General features: G+C 34.4%; 2 protein-coding genes across 2 annotated transcripts; one reads left to right on the top strand and one right to left on the bottom strand.

Moving 5' to 3' along the window:
* The first annotated feature begins 3937 nt into the window (after nucleotides 1–3937).
* LOC110730759 (uncharacterized mitochondrial protein AtMg00810-like) lies at nucleotides 3938–4838 on the top strand. Its single transcript, XM_021910585.1, has 2 exons — nucleotides 3938–3943; nucleotides 3987–4838. The coding sequence occupies exons 1-2, from the start codon at nucleotides 3938–3940 to the stop codon at nucleotides 4836–4838; spliced, it is 858 nt and encodes a 285-aa protein (XP_021766277.1).
* A 6431-nt stretch (nucleotides 4839–11269) lies between these two features.
* Nucleotides 11270–13953, bottom strand: LOC110730822. The gene is made up of 3 exons (XM_021910647.1): nucleotides 13636–13953; nucleotides 12585–12970; nucleotides 11270–12487 (listed from the first exon to the last, which is right to left on the bottom strand). The coding sequence occupies exon 3, from the start codon at nucleotides 12425–12427 to the stop codon at nucleotides 11837–11839; it is 591 nt and encodes a 196-aa protein (XP_021766339.1). The 5' UTR covers nucleotides 12428–12487; nucleotides 12585–12970; nucleotides 13636–13953; the 3' UTR covers nucleotides 11270–11836.
* Between the last annotated feature and the right edge of the window lie 1416 nt (nucleotides 13954–15369).

Below are 15369 nucleotides of genomic sequence, written 5' to 3'. Positions count from 1 at the left end.
AATCTTTAAATTTCTTACAGTTTTTTTTTTAAAAATAACAATGATAAATAACTTTTCACATCAATATAAATATAATATTCAATTTTTTTGAAAACAAGTTAAATTTATTTTCTTTCAATTGAAAACATAGGTTTTTTTTTTGTTTTTTTTTTGCAAATTATTGTTAAATTAACATTGTAACTCAAAATTAGGTTAAGTAAAATCGTGCATTACACGTGATTTAAGCTAGTTACATATTAAAATACAATCAAACTTGCTACAAATTAGAAGTTATAAAGGAATTAAAGTTACCATAAAAAGTGTTAAAGTTACCCTCAAATTGACCATCTTATAAAATACTAACCTAAGTTCGCCATATGCACAAGAATTACATGTATAAATTTAACATACTTGTATTTATTGTATTACCTCTAATTGTTTTTCGTACTACACTTTTATAACTTTTTATTTTGTTCAACCTAGTTCTACATTACTCTATCTTGGCAAAAACCTTTTGCTATATTGATCACTTAACCCACATACATAGACGGATCTAAGGGGGAGCCTACCTGCAATGCCCAAATTTTGATATTATATAAATAAAAATTCTTGTAGAAGTATTCAAGTTTTATAGTTGGCTTAGTTGGTTAGTTACTTGTTTCATAGTTTTGGAAGGTCAAGGGTTTAATTCCCCTTGTTTGCACACTTTTTTTTCTTTTTTTTTGGTGTGGATTTCTTAAACTCATATCTCTTTATGGTTTTATTATTTGAAATGCTTATAATTCCGGCCTGCGCTACAAAAAATTTCTGGATCCGCCCTTGCCCACATATATACACTCCATTTCATCATGTTACTTATACAAATATATTATATATAGATGTTACTTTTATAAACAAATGTGGCCACGCAGGCACAAGACTCACCGTTCCATGGTTAATACTTGAATTTCACTAAGTTACATTCTTTCATCTATTCTCATTCCTATTATTCGTCATCATAATAATTTTTGAAAAGATAATAAAAATACTGATGAGTATATCTTATGTGGCACTAGAATAAATGTCACATATAAGAATTTTTTATTTTATTTCATATATTTATTTTTTGTTAAGAGAAGAGATGGGATGTGGAGGATTGAAATGGCTATAGGGGTTTAGGGTGAGTACCAGAAGGCTATTTAGAGTGGCAGTGTGACTGGATCAAATCGAAGAAAGCTGAGCTCCCTAGACCCTAGCAGATGGTTTCCTCCTCCCATGACCCATGCATGGGATCCTTAAAGCTCAATACTGATGCAGCTTTCAGTGAAGATGGAAACATTGGCTTAAGGGGCGATTCTGAGAGACGAGGATAGTGATGTTCTTCTAGCTATATATATGTGTGATAGATGGAGTGGAAATCATTCAGTTGAGATTGGGGAATCTATAACTGTGAGACAAGGTATCAAAATAGCCTTAAAATATAGCACTTAGATAGACAATAGCAATATTTTTTTAGAGGACATTAATGGTAAAGAATCATTTACAGTAATTACAAACATACAAACAATGGCTTATATATGAGTCTTGAATCAGTTTGGTATTCATAATGGTCAAGCGTGCACAATAGAAATATTGTTATGTAATTGTCTGGGAACGATTGAAACAGAGGAATTCCAAGTTTATCTTCATGATTGACAAACTTTGTCAATCTAAGGGTATTTATGGTATTTCACCTTCATTAGTTGAGGATGTAATTGTCATTTCCAGCAGTTGATTGGATATAATTGCAATAACTAAGCATCCAGCATGTGCAAGCCTACGCCTTGTTGGACTTCACGGCACATGCCCACGTCTTGTTGGATTTCACTGCTTCCATCAACCATATTCTTCTGTTAGTCAAACAAACTCTTCATTAATGAATGCAAGTTTATTGACTTGTAATTACCCCACAAATGGCAGAATATGATTAAGCAAGAAGGAGGCATATTCCCTTTGTATATTTACTTTCTTCATTTGTATAAATCAACATGCAAATTTAGCTTGACTTTCAATAAAATATATTTTTTGTGTTATAGCTAGTAAATTTAATATTGTAATTCGGTTGATTTGGGAAGAAGGAGACATCTAAATTTACTTTCTTCATTTGTATAAATCAACATCTAAATTAAGTTTGTAGTTAAATTTGTAAGGTATTATATTTATCTGATTTCTTTAAAAGAAATTGTTATATATTAATCAACATCTAAGTTATTATTGTAGTTAAATTTGTAAGGTGTTATATTTATCATTTTAAAAAAATGTAATATATTAATCAACATCTAAGTTATTAATGTAGTTAAATTTGTAAGGTGTTATATTTATCTGATTTTTTTTCATTAAATTTTGGTATTTTTATTATTTTCTTATGTTACAGTTCAATGTAATTATTTATGACGAAATTGATAATGACAAATTTATGGTTTTTGTTTTGAGTTGGTGGGCATTTAGTAAGAGAAAATTTAGCAAAGGAAGCAGCCCAAAGAGATAATCTAGGCCCAGGCTCACTAAAGACACCAATGTACAATAATGTGTTGGCATTTAGTTAAAGGCTAAATGACACATAGTGCATGTTTCTTAAGGATTAAATTAAGTTTTGTTTAGGAAATAATTAATGTGTACCGAATCAAATGGAAGTCAATTGCACTCAACCAAGGTAATTGAATCACATTAAAGTCAATTTAGATGTTTATTTATATATTACAATTTAGATGTTGATTTATATATTACAATTTAAAGAAATATATTACAAACACATTCAAACAAAGCTTTTTGAATAAAGTGAAAGTCAAATGCATTTAACAATATCTAATAAAGTCATACGAAAGTCAAACACATTCCAAACAAAACAAACCTATTGAATAAAATGAAAGTCAAATACACTTAACAAAAGCTAATTGAGTCAAATGAAAGTCAATTGCACTCAAAAGAGCTAATTAAATCAAATGAAAGTCAAACTCATTCAAACATATTTTTGAATAAAATGAAAGTCAAATGCATTCGAAAAAACTAATTGAGTCAAATAAAAGTCAAACACATTCAAACAATGCATTATGAATCAAATAAAAGTCAAACACATTCAAAAAATGCATTATGAGTCAAATGAAAGTCAAACACATTAAAACAATGCTTTATGAATCAAATTAAAGTCAAACTAATTCAAATAAATCTTTTTGAATCAAATGAAAGTCAATTGCAGTCAACAAAACTAATTGAATCAAATGAAAAACAAACACATTCAAATAAGTTATTTGAATCAAATAAAAATGAAATTCATTCAACAAAGCTAATTGAATCTAATTAATGAGCTATTGTGCACAAGTTCCTTGAATTTGATGAAAGTAAAATGCATTAAAACAAACCTTTTTAAATTAAATGTAAGTCAAATGTATTCAACAAAGCTAGTTGAATCAAATGAATGTCAAACACCTAACAAACAGAGCTAATTAAATCAAATGAAAGTCAAACTCATTCAAACATATTTTAGAATAAAATGAAAGTCAAATGTATTCGACAAAGCTAATTGAGTCAAATGAAAGTTAAACACATTCAAACAATGTATTATGAATCGAATGAAAGGCAAATAAAGCCTTTTGAAATCAATTGAAAGTGAAATGCTTGAGTTGAATCAAATGAATCTAATTGAATCAAATCATAGCCACATACATTGGGATAGTGCTAGCACCGTGTTATAATTTCCCAAAGAAAATTATTTATACTTGTTCCCACATGTATTTGGAAATGGGGACACGTATGAAATTTGTTTTTAATACATACAAGTATATTTTCAAAAGTTATTACATATATTTTTACAAAGGGCTCAAATTTTTAATTTTGTTTTTTAGGTTACGCCTAAAAAAAATTAATTTCAAGTGTAAGTCTTATGCAAATGTAGTTGAATTGAATGGAATTGAAATACATTCAACAAAGCTAGTTGAATCGAATGAAAGTATGTGTGTTTATTGCGGGGATCTTTATATGGTCTTAAGCAGGCACCCCGGGCGTGGTATAAGAGGTTTGCAGATTTTGTTGCTTCTATTGGTTTTACTAATAGTAAGAGTGATAATTCCCTTTTTATTTATCGTCAGGGGAAAAATGTGGCTTACTTGCTTTTATATGTTGATGACATTATTCTTACTGCTTCTTCTGATACTCTGCGGCGTTCTATTATGTCCCTTCTTAGCTCGGAATTTTCTATGAAGGACTTGGGTCCTCTTAATTATTTTCTTGGCATGGCAGTGACAAGACATAAGGGTGGATTATTTTTGTCACAACGCAAGTATGTGGAGGAGATTATTGAGCGTGCGGGTATGTCTTCATGTAAGCCGTCGGCTACACCTATTGAGGTGAAGTCGAAGGATAGCTCTTCCGGCTCTCCTTTTTCCGACCCCACATTGTACCGTAGCCTTGCTGGGGCTCTACAGTACCTCACTTTCACGAGGCCGGATATATCATATGTGGTCCAACAGGTATGCTTACACATGCATGATCCGAAGGATATTCACATGTCTGCTCTGAAGCGGATAATCCGGTATATCCAAGGTACTCTTGACCATGGTTTGCATCTTTATCCTTCTTCTATTTCTACACTCATATCCTATACAGATGCTGATTGGGGTGGGTGTCCCGATACGAGACGATCTACCTCTGGATATTGTGTTTATTTGGGTGATAATTTGATTTCTTGGTCATCAAAACGCCAGGCTACTCTTTCTAAGTCTAGTGCAGAGGCAGAGTACAGGGGTGTTGCAAATGTTGTTCGGAGTCTTGTTGGCTACAAAATTTATTGCTTGAGTTACTTTATCCGATTAAAAAGGCTACATTGGTTTATTGTGACAATGTGAGTGCTATTTACCTTTCGGGTAATCCGGTACATCATCAGCGTACCAAGCACATTGAGATGGACATTCTATTTGTTCGTGAAAAGGTAGCTAGGGGTGAAGTTCGGGTTCTACATGTTCCTTCACGACACCAAATTGCAGACATATTCACGAAAGGACTACCACGTGTACTTTTTGAAGATTTCAGAGATAGTCTAAGCGTCTGTCCTCCTCCCGCTTTGACTACGGGGGTGTGTTAAGATAATTATGAAAATAATTATCTTGGTCAATTGTAAATATTCTAGCCTATTTTATAGCCTTGTTTATAGCCTTATTTATAGCCTTAGTTAGTGGCTTATGTGCAGCTTGTAACTTGTATATATACACTGCTATATGGAATGAAATACTCACGGATTATATTCCTTTAAAATTATTGCACAAAACTTGTAAATTATTTCATTTTTTTTGTTTTAACAAAAGGAAAATTCTATTACCTTGAAATATGGCATGTATCTAGCATCATTTGCTAATTGTCGTGGCACCTCCTTAAAACTAGGATCTCTAGGTACAAGTATATCCCTTGACATTCCATCCATAGCATATAAAACTTCTTTGAATACTCGACTCACTGTTTCGCCGGAGTGTTGAAAACGTTCTTGAGTTAATCTATTTGGGGCACCATGAGCAAGGACATACACAAATATGCCCACTTTTTCTATAATTTACATTCTATACGAGTTAAGGGTGAGAGTGGGTACTAAACTTTGCCCAAAGTTGCAAATAAGGGACTCAAGTTTCAGTTGTTGCAGTTAGAGTACTAAACTTTGTACTCTACCAGTGTAACTTGCTGTAGTCGGTAATAGATAGCTGTCATTACAGATGTTAATTTCTTTTTTTTTTGTTTGCTGGACTTGAAGTTTGAGTCTGACTGAATTAACTGAAATAACTGTCATAATACAGTTAAGTAGCAAAATAAGTACAAGAAATATACTTGTTTGAAATATAGCGATTACAATTGAATTATGATAGCTATTATACACACTATAAAAAGAATATATGCATTGTTTCATCCATCATATGCTATCCAAAACAATATGCTTCTCCATTTTGGTTGAATCTGTGAAGGAAAATAAATCAGTGAAAACATGTCAAGAGTTAGGTTAGGATATGGTAGTTCAAATTCAACAAGGTGTCACTGTGGTTTAATTGTGTCTAGGACCAGGGCTTAGAAAAAGGACAACCCTAGTAGAAGGTTTCTGGCATGTCCAGATTATGATGCAGAGACAGATACCAGGGGTTGTAAGTTCTTCAAGTGGACAGATTTTGAGCCACCAACAGATTGGCAGAGTGAGGTAATACTAGGTTTGATGCAGGTAAAAGAAATCTTGAAAAATGAGATTATTGCAATGAGGAAACAACTTTGTGAAGCCAACCAATATGGGAGGAAGTTGATGGCAGAACATACCTTGTTGAAGTTCAAAAGGGGTAGTCCAAGTTCTGCAGGTGGCAAATGTGGATCTTTATTATAATTGTTCTGGCCTTTCTTTTGTATGTTATGTATTGAAGTAGTCTTAGCTTAGTAAAAGCTTACCTTAAGAGTTTTTGCTTTTTCTTTGTCTTGCTAGGTTCTGTAATGCAATTGACATAAACTCAGTTGTTGTTGAATTGCTGATTAATAAATGAAGTTTTTGTAATGAAGTTACCTGCAATGCAAGTGTTGTTATAGTTGTTCTATCTTCCTGGATTTGTTGGCTAGAAAAGGGATAATCCTGAGTAAAAGAATAAACAGTCTTATCCCCTTCAAAATCTGAGTAGAATGCTCTATGAACAGGCTGTGGTTGTTGAACTGTTGAACTAGTATGATGTTGGTTAGATCCAGCATACATTTAAAAAAAAAATTACCAGTCAATTTAGGCAAAGCTTTTAAGTAAGTAATATGTTCATTAAGGCAGACTTATTTGCTTACAGTTGCAACTCTTTGAAACCCATTTGGGTAAGTGTAAATTCCCACTCCCCTCATACGCATTGGCAAGTGAGTGTCTGTTGGAGTGTCTCCAGTAGTTGGCTGGTGTATTGCATTGCTCCCTGGTTCTTTAGGCACATTTCTGCATCCCCTACTGTTATGACCTTGAATACACATAAACTGCAAGTCATCACAGTACGAGTTCTCCTTAACTTCCATGTACCTATAACCTCAGTTGCTTGTAGTCTTCTTTTTGTCTTGGGTCTGTGATGGATCTTTTTTAACTTTGGTGGCAGCACAAGGTCAGTACTTACTGGCCACTCCTGGGGTCCATTTAAAGGCTCTAATAGGTGTGAATAAGCCTTTAAATGCATTGCCTTTGTGAAATACTCATTCACATATGGCTCAGGGCTGTCTGAGTTACTCCATACAGCAACCACTACATGTTTACAAGGGATGCCACTCACTTTCCAAGATCTACAGCTGCAAGTCCTAGCAGATAGGTTAACAACAAACTTGTCTTGAGTTTCACCCTCCCTTAAACCATAACAAAACCCCCCATCCCAGTAGGAATTCCAACCCCTTGCCCATATTTTGGATCTTTCTAATTTCTGTTGGATCCTAGGGCAAAGCTGAATTTGTTTTTTGGCAATTTGATCCCTTTTCTTGTGCAGCCTATCCATTAAACCCTCCCTTATATCCTCTAACATTGTTATGATGGGTTTATGTCTAGAGTTTATAATGTAAGCATTAAATACCTCACTCATGTTGTTATCCACTCTATCACAACATGAGAGAGGGCTGTAAAATGCCCTGCACCATTTTTTGTAATTCCTGTTGATCAGGTCATTGGCTGCATCTTCTGAAATGTCCCTCAACTTCTGAATATTAGCTTCAAACTCATTCTCAGTTGTGCTTTTGGCAATCCTCCAAAAAAGTTTTCTATACTCAAGACCTCCACCAAACACACCTCTAAAGTTACAATAAACATGTCTTGCACACACTCTAGACTCAGATTTTGGAAAGGTATTAGCCACTGCAGCAAGTAGCCCTTTTTGTTGATCACTCATGAAAGTGTAACCAGCACCCTGCACAAGACCTAAATCAGCATCTAGAAGCTCTAAAAACCAAGTCCATGTGTCTGTGCCTTCTACTTCTACCACTGCCCAGGCTATTGGGAACATTTGGTTGTTCTCATCCCTACCCACAGCAGCTAAAAGTTGACCACCAAAAGGTCTCTTAAGAAAACAACCATCAAGAGAAATGAACCTCCTGCAACCAGCTATGAATCCTCTCTTGAGTGCATCAAAACACATGTAAATTCTCTCAAAGACATTGGCAGCCATCTTTATTTTCACAGTGTTGTTCCTATTACTTCTTAACACCTCAGCAACATACCTTGGTAGGAGACCAAATTGTTCCTCATACTCCCCCACAATCAACCTTTGTCCTATTTTCCTTGCCCTATATGCAAGATACCTACTGACTTTCAACCCCTTCTCAAGCCATATAGTTTCAACTATGTCATGTATCTTCATATAGGGATTGACTTTGAATTTGTTCTGGAAGTTTGCAGCAACCCAAGAAGCTGTCACTTTTTTGCTTTTTGGTTGTCTACCACATGTATGTTCACCTAAATGCGTTTTAATCTTGAAATTTCTTTTACCCTTTTCCCAAGATGCCCATATCTTCCATGGGCATCCTTTGTATTTGTTCTTGCAGTGACCACCAACCTTGTTCTTGTCATTTCTACTAAATGCAATGTCTCTACCTGTCTCAATACTATAATCACTAAAAGCTTTCTTGAAGCTAGTTGCATTCTCAAATGATTGCCCAACATAAAACTTACCACTGCCTAATTGAGCTCCCTTCCTCTCCCTCACTGCCTTGGTACCAGGTTGTACCAGATAACCAATGTCATCTTCATCAGATGACTGACATGGGGAGCCATAATCCCTGTTGTCCTCAGAGTCACTAGCATATCCACCAATACCCTTTCCTTTTGATTCTTCTAAACGCTTCAACATCTCCAGTTCATCATCATAACACTTTTGGTACTTCTTGTCATCACTCAACATTGTTCTAGCTGTTAAAACTTTATCATCATCTTCATCTGATCCCTCAGGATCAAAGTCTAGGAAAGGATCATCACAACTGGGGACATCAGTACTGCTAAGAAGCTCAACAAATGACCTATGGCCACCTAATCCATGTCCTAAATTTGATGTCATGTTCCTAACCACAACTGGCTCATGTTCTGTGTACATGTTTACAGCCCTAAACTCAAGTAACAAAGTTAAAAAAGGATCACATGTCTTATTGTCAAACCCCAAATATCTTATACCACTTCCAAAATCCTTTCTAGGATCCCAAAAGTGAACTTTGACAATGTCTTTGTATCCTAGGCTATCAATAATTTGCTTGACATAGTTACCATCAACATCTTCTGGCAACTCATCAAATGTAGTCACTTTTCCCCCACTGTAAACCATTTCAAATTCATCAACCCATTTACCACCATGATGAACAATCACACATGGTTTCAAGTGCAGCATATCTATGTATGATAAAAGGTTGTCAATCCATGTCCAATGTTGAGGTGTATTTTTAAAAATGTCTTATACAGGAATGATCATTTTGTGTGCATACAAAGTGCAAAGAAAGCAATGACAATGAATGGACATGCAATAACAACAAATTTACTAAGAGAAGTGTATACATAAAACATAATTCCATTTTCATTCATTATAATAATATTTGTCATTGATTACAGTCATTCAAAAGGTAGGCTTAACAAGAACTACAACCTACAACAAACTTAACCATCTAAGTGTGTCATGGCAAAGTGACAAGAACAACTAGTTCTATAATCTTGTCACACCAAAAACCTACTTATGCCATGACACATCAAACTACCTACATACATGATTAATTTTTACATAAATTTAAAAAGGATCCCCAAAAGCTTAATAAACTAGGCAACACCCCCAAAAACAAGCATATGAGTGTTGCCCCCCCCCCTAGACACCCACCCCCCAGCACCTAGTCCTCCTTAAACAAGAGTGGGAAACCGTCAAAGTAGACGATCATGTCTTTGTTCACCCAAGCGTGGAGGTCACGACCGTCATTGAACAGGATATTCCGGAGAATCCACTCCTGAATAGATGCCCTTGGGCCAGAGAAGGGGTAACTGAAGGCAAGTGTACGTAGGCGCCACCACACCCTCCACTTCACACAGACTCCCTCCACAGCAGCTTGGTCCTCCCACTGTAGGCGGTTGAAGATGTTAGTGACCAACACATCTTGTTGGTTGAAATGGGGGTGAGCATCGGCAAGAGCGTCCATACCTAAAGGCCAAATTTTTTTACCTCCATTAGTAAGGTAAAGTTATTGCTTAAGCTAAGGGTTTTAAAAACAAAGTCACACCCTTATGTTAAACACTTAAAAATAGAGCTTCACACAACAACCAAGACTAATTCCTTAGTTTAATCAAAGTCAAACACTTAAAAATTTGATAATTAACAAAAACCTTAGTTTAATCACACCACAAACCTTTATCAACAACTAAATTACTTTTTAACTCCATATCAACACAAAATACAACTTTTTGAACAACAAACAAACACAACAATCATGGACAAACAGACAAAGAAATGGAATATACCTTCTGAGTTTGTCAACCTTGCACGTTTGTGTCGTTGCTCCTCAAAAAGATCAGTGGCGGGCCAAGACATGAAGAATATAGCAACCTTCCTTTTTTCGGTGTTAATGGAGTAAATGTGTCTGAAAGGTCCCCCCCTTTAGATCCTTTATATAGGGAAGAGTGAACTCAAGAGTTTTGTCTGAAATTAGAAGTGATGAAAGGGTACTTTAGGGAAATCTTACCCAAGAAGCTTCATGAAGGCCATTTCCCGCCACTTATTACACTGAGGAGAGCAAGCATTGGGGAAAGAACAACAGCTCCTTTCTCTCTACTCAAGGCAGTGTCATCATTGCCTATATTTAATTTTTATATATATATATTCATCAAAACCGGTTATAACAGGTAAATGGAAGTTATCGGCACGGAATATTCCCTCCACTGAGTACTATACCCAAGTTCAGTACTCAAAATGCAACAACTGAAACTTGAGTCCCTTATTTGCAACTTTGGGCAAAGTTTAGTACCCACTTTCACCCTTAACTCCATTCTATACGATGGTTTTAAACCATACTTACTTTCTAAATCTGTGCATAATTCCATAAATAAAGGAGGGTACATCCTAAGAGCATTAAAACAATGTGTCTCGTGACCGTTAAGTAACTCAATCATCCACATTTGGCCGGTTAAATACGAGGTCATACAAGGTTCCTTATATATATGGTTCAAATAATACTTTGTAATGTAACATGCGTTGCAAGCAATCAAATCCCAAAAATTATCCTCCTCATATAAGTACTCTTTGCATAACAAGAGCATCTTAAGTTGCATATCATAATCCATACCTACAAACAAACAAGTTTAATTTCAAAATCAACTATATAACATAACTAATATTAATATGATATATATAAGATTTAAATGTACAAAACAAGGAAGAATTTCAATCATCCAAAAAAAGTAGCAAAAGTAATCCCATTAACACCCATACAATTTTTCTCTATAAAACATAAACATATACACGGGTTAGGGATGCGTACAACATTTCCTATTTCTTTTTGTTGTACACTTACAAAAGAAGATATATATGAATTATGGACTTAAAGAGCCATTTTGGAATTAGTTCTAACAAACAAAAGCTAGGAAGGGTCAGCCAGCTTGCCCTGTCCTTCCTAACCTTCCGAGAGGGCAGTCCACCCCATCTCGTGTAAAGAACCCAGTGAGTGAAACAGTTCGACAGCAGGCATGAAGGCATAAGATTCCAAAAGAACATATTTGTAACATTCTTAATCTAATTTCTAATTTACCATATGCAATTCTAAGTAGTTAGTAAAGTCAGTAGCACATATCACTTGTGTCCCACATTTTGTGCATACATAAACCGAATGTATTCAACTCTTTTCTTATCATCCGGTAATTCTAAAAAGATTGTCCTTCTTTGTGGATCTTCAATGAGTGTACAAGCATAACATAGTAAAATTCAAGTGAGCTAGAATCAAAATCATCTATGGAACATAATTTAGCCATAGCATCAGTCACACTATATTTTGGTGTAGCAACATTCATAGAATTCATCATATTCACCATAGCAGTTTGAAACTCTTTTGAGGAACTATTCCTCTCAGCAATTATTTCCATCATTCCATCAATTTTATCACTTAGGGCAGCACTCCCTCCAGACTTTTTATTTTTATTTTTTTCAGACCTTGAACTCTTGTTACTTTGAAAGGAACCACTCTCCATTACTCTTTTCCCTTTTCCTTTATCATTGATCTCATTAGGGGTGGATATGGGGTTAGGGGATGAAGGGCTTATTTCCCTCCACATTGCATCCCATTCATTTCCCAAATTAGAACCTACTTCATCATAATCAGTAACATAAGGAGAATGAGCCTGACGAGAACTAATGGTTGGAGAAGGAACATATGCTTCATCATCCATTGTAGGAGGATCGGCCACTAGGGTAAACTTTTTGGCTCCTTGGGCACATCCCCCAAAAACTTGATCCATTTTGTATTAAAGCTCAGGTTCAATTCCTTCATCACGAAAGATTTCAAATTTTTCATTTTCCTATCAAATAAAAAAAAAAGAGTTAAAATTTTTCTTACCTCCCCCCCATCTTGTTAATCATTAAACAACACTCTTATGATAACATTAAAAAACTAACCTTTATTTTTAAAGCCCACCACTCATCACTTGCGGCAACCGTTCCTTTCTCATGATCCCACCCTAAGCCGGTTTCCTTCGATTTCAATTGTTTCCAAAGTATCCATTTAGGCCTCATTCCATCCAATTTGTTTTTAAGCCGGCCTTTATCCCATGCTAAGTTTGTGGTATTTTCCCAATTTTCTACCACTTTTTTCCACAACAACTTGTCTGAAGTAATAGCACCATTTTTTCCTTACTCCACAATGTGTTTTTAATACAAAGATCAAAAGGTATGTGGATTAATTCATTGGACCAATTTATTCGATTTACATTCACCAATTCTTGGATTTCTCCATCATTTATCCTCTCCCCTATGTGATTACTTTTGCTTTTCTTTGGGGCCATCTAAACAAGTAAGTAAAAACATTATTACACAGCTATTTCAGCTCATATACTACATAGCATAATGAAAAACCAAAATTGTGATACGAAAGATGTAAATAACCACTACATTTAACAAGATAATTACGTATAGAATAGCAAGTTTTAAAACTCAAACTCTTAAAATTATACTCACAAGGACAAGGCATACGAAAAATGTAAATTGTAAATTCATTCCTAAAAGATGTAAATTTCAAATTCAATGTTCTAATACATGTTAGCAACTACTGTACAAATTAATTTTGTATAATTAAATTTTGGGTGAAAAAGGTGATAGTAGTAAATCTAAGGAGCAAACACCAATAAAGACGTCATTTTGCTTCCTCTTCATTTTGCTCATGTATTAAGCTAGTTGGGATCTCACTTTTTTGATGAGATTGTTTTTTTTTTTTTTAATTTTTTTTCTTTTTTATAAAAAACAAATCAGAACCCATACATTTGCAAATTGAGATCTCAACAATTTTGTTTTAACTAACCAATAAGGCTTCTTATTAAATTCTTCCCTAATTAAAAGATAATTGAAGAGCTTCATGGTAAATTCTACATCAAATTTCACCAAATTAAATGAGTATTTTCTACAGATCTAAAAAACTTAATAACCACAAAAAAAATAATAATAAAAAAGTTACCGAATAATGTAGTCATGCAGATGCCGGAGCTTGATTATGAATTTATGCTCTGCCGCTCCCGACGCTCTAGTGAAAGTAATACCTTCACCCCAACTTCTCCCAAATTCTATCTGTAGTATAATAGTGGGTTTTTTGATTTTTGGAGAGAGAAAGGTAATTGAGATGAGAATGATAATAGGTGTCATGAGGGATAAAATTGTAATTGTTATCATTTAAGCCAAAAGGCCAACCCAAAAAAGCTACTCTCACTAGCTTTTGGCTTTTGGCGGAAAAGCTGGCTTTTTAGCCAACCAAAAAGCCAATTAACCAAACACAAATTTTGGTTGTTTAATCACTTCCAAAAGCCAAAAGCCAAAAGCTATACAAAAAGCCATCAAAAAGCTACTTACCAAACAACCCCAAAGTATAAAGTAAGATTTTACGATGTGTTTGTCAAAAATGGAGGGAGTATGGAGTAGTAATGTCATTTAAAACTTCAATTTTCAGAAGATAAAAGTATATACTACTTCGTAAGATTTTACGACGTGTTTGTAAAATACAAATTAAAATAGAAATGCATAACAAAGAAATTTATGATATAAATTAAAACGTGTGATTTTTTTGTTTTTTAATTGATACATGGGTTGAAGCTTTGATTGGATTAAAGTTTGTGGAGTTTGAAAATTTAAAACTTGAAACTAAACTCAAATAGAATTGAAAATAAGTCAAATATATGTAAACCGAAAATTAAACTTGCACCCTAACTTTTAAATTATACTTTGACTAGCATTTCAAAAACTCGACGTGATGAAATAGAGAGTAGTAATATATGTTGTAGTAGGTAGAGTATTGTTTATCTGTTAGTGTTGTTATAGGCTAGCAGTATATTTTTGTTTGCTCTGTAATGTTCCTAGTGGTCCTAAGAGGCCAATTCCCTAGGTTAACTTTTGGGTGCTGTCATATCTAAGGCAACAAGAATATTGTAGCAGTCATTCATAAAAATTTCACAAAAATGCTCAATGAAAAGATCCTGCTCCCACCATATTTGCTGCTATTCTGTTTGTGCTAAAAATCGAGCCTTTTATGTCTGTCATCATGGTATCAGAGCGAAGGTCAGTATACTAGCAACATTTATACAGTAAAGTTTAAAAATTTGCTCTTTAATATTGTGAACTGTAGATCTGTGAAAGTAATATATAAAGTTGATATCTTTATTATTACAAATCCCTTGTTTCCTTGCATACTAAAATATGTCGACTGTAATAGAGAATACTAGCCCCTTATATTTGCATCCATCTGATGGAAGAAACTCTATTAGTGTAGAAAATCTGGAAGGATCAAGTAATTATAGATCTTGGAAAAGGTCAATGGAAATCAGTCTTGGATCCAAAAGAAAATATGGGTTTGTGACTGGAACTGTAGGAAGAGACTTGAATGATAGGGTTAAACAAGAAGCATGGGATACCTGTAATAACATGATAATAGCATGGATACTAGGAAATGTATCATATTCTATCAAAAAATCTGTCATGTTCATCAGTTTCTGCTCTCAGATCTAGAAACAAATTGAACAAAGGTATGATATTGCAAATGGTTCAAGGAAATATCAGTTGAACAAGGAAATCTATGAAACAAAGCAGTCAAGCAAAAGTGTGACTGATTATTACACATAATTAAAAATTTTGTGGGAAGAGCTAGAAAACATGACAAATCTGCCTCCTATAACCACCACCAATGCAGAAATCACAGCATTTC

Source organism: Chenopodium quinoa, unplaced genomic scaffold (genome assembly GCF_001683475.1).
Source record: "Chenopodium quinoa cultivar QQ74 unplaced genomic scaffold, ASM168347v1, whole genome shotgun sequence".
Classification (NCBI taxonomy): domain Eukaryota; kingdom Viridiplantae; phylum Streptophyta; class Magnoliopsida; order Caryophyllales; family Amaranthaceae; genus Chenopodium; species Chenopodium quinoa.
This window is presented reverse-complemented; position numbering and strand designations above follow the sequence as displayed.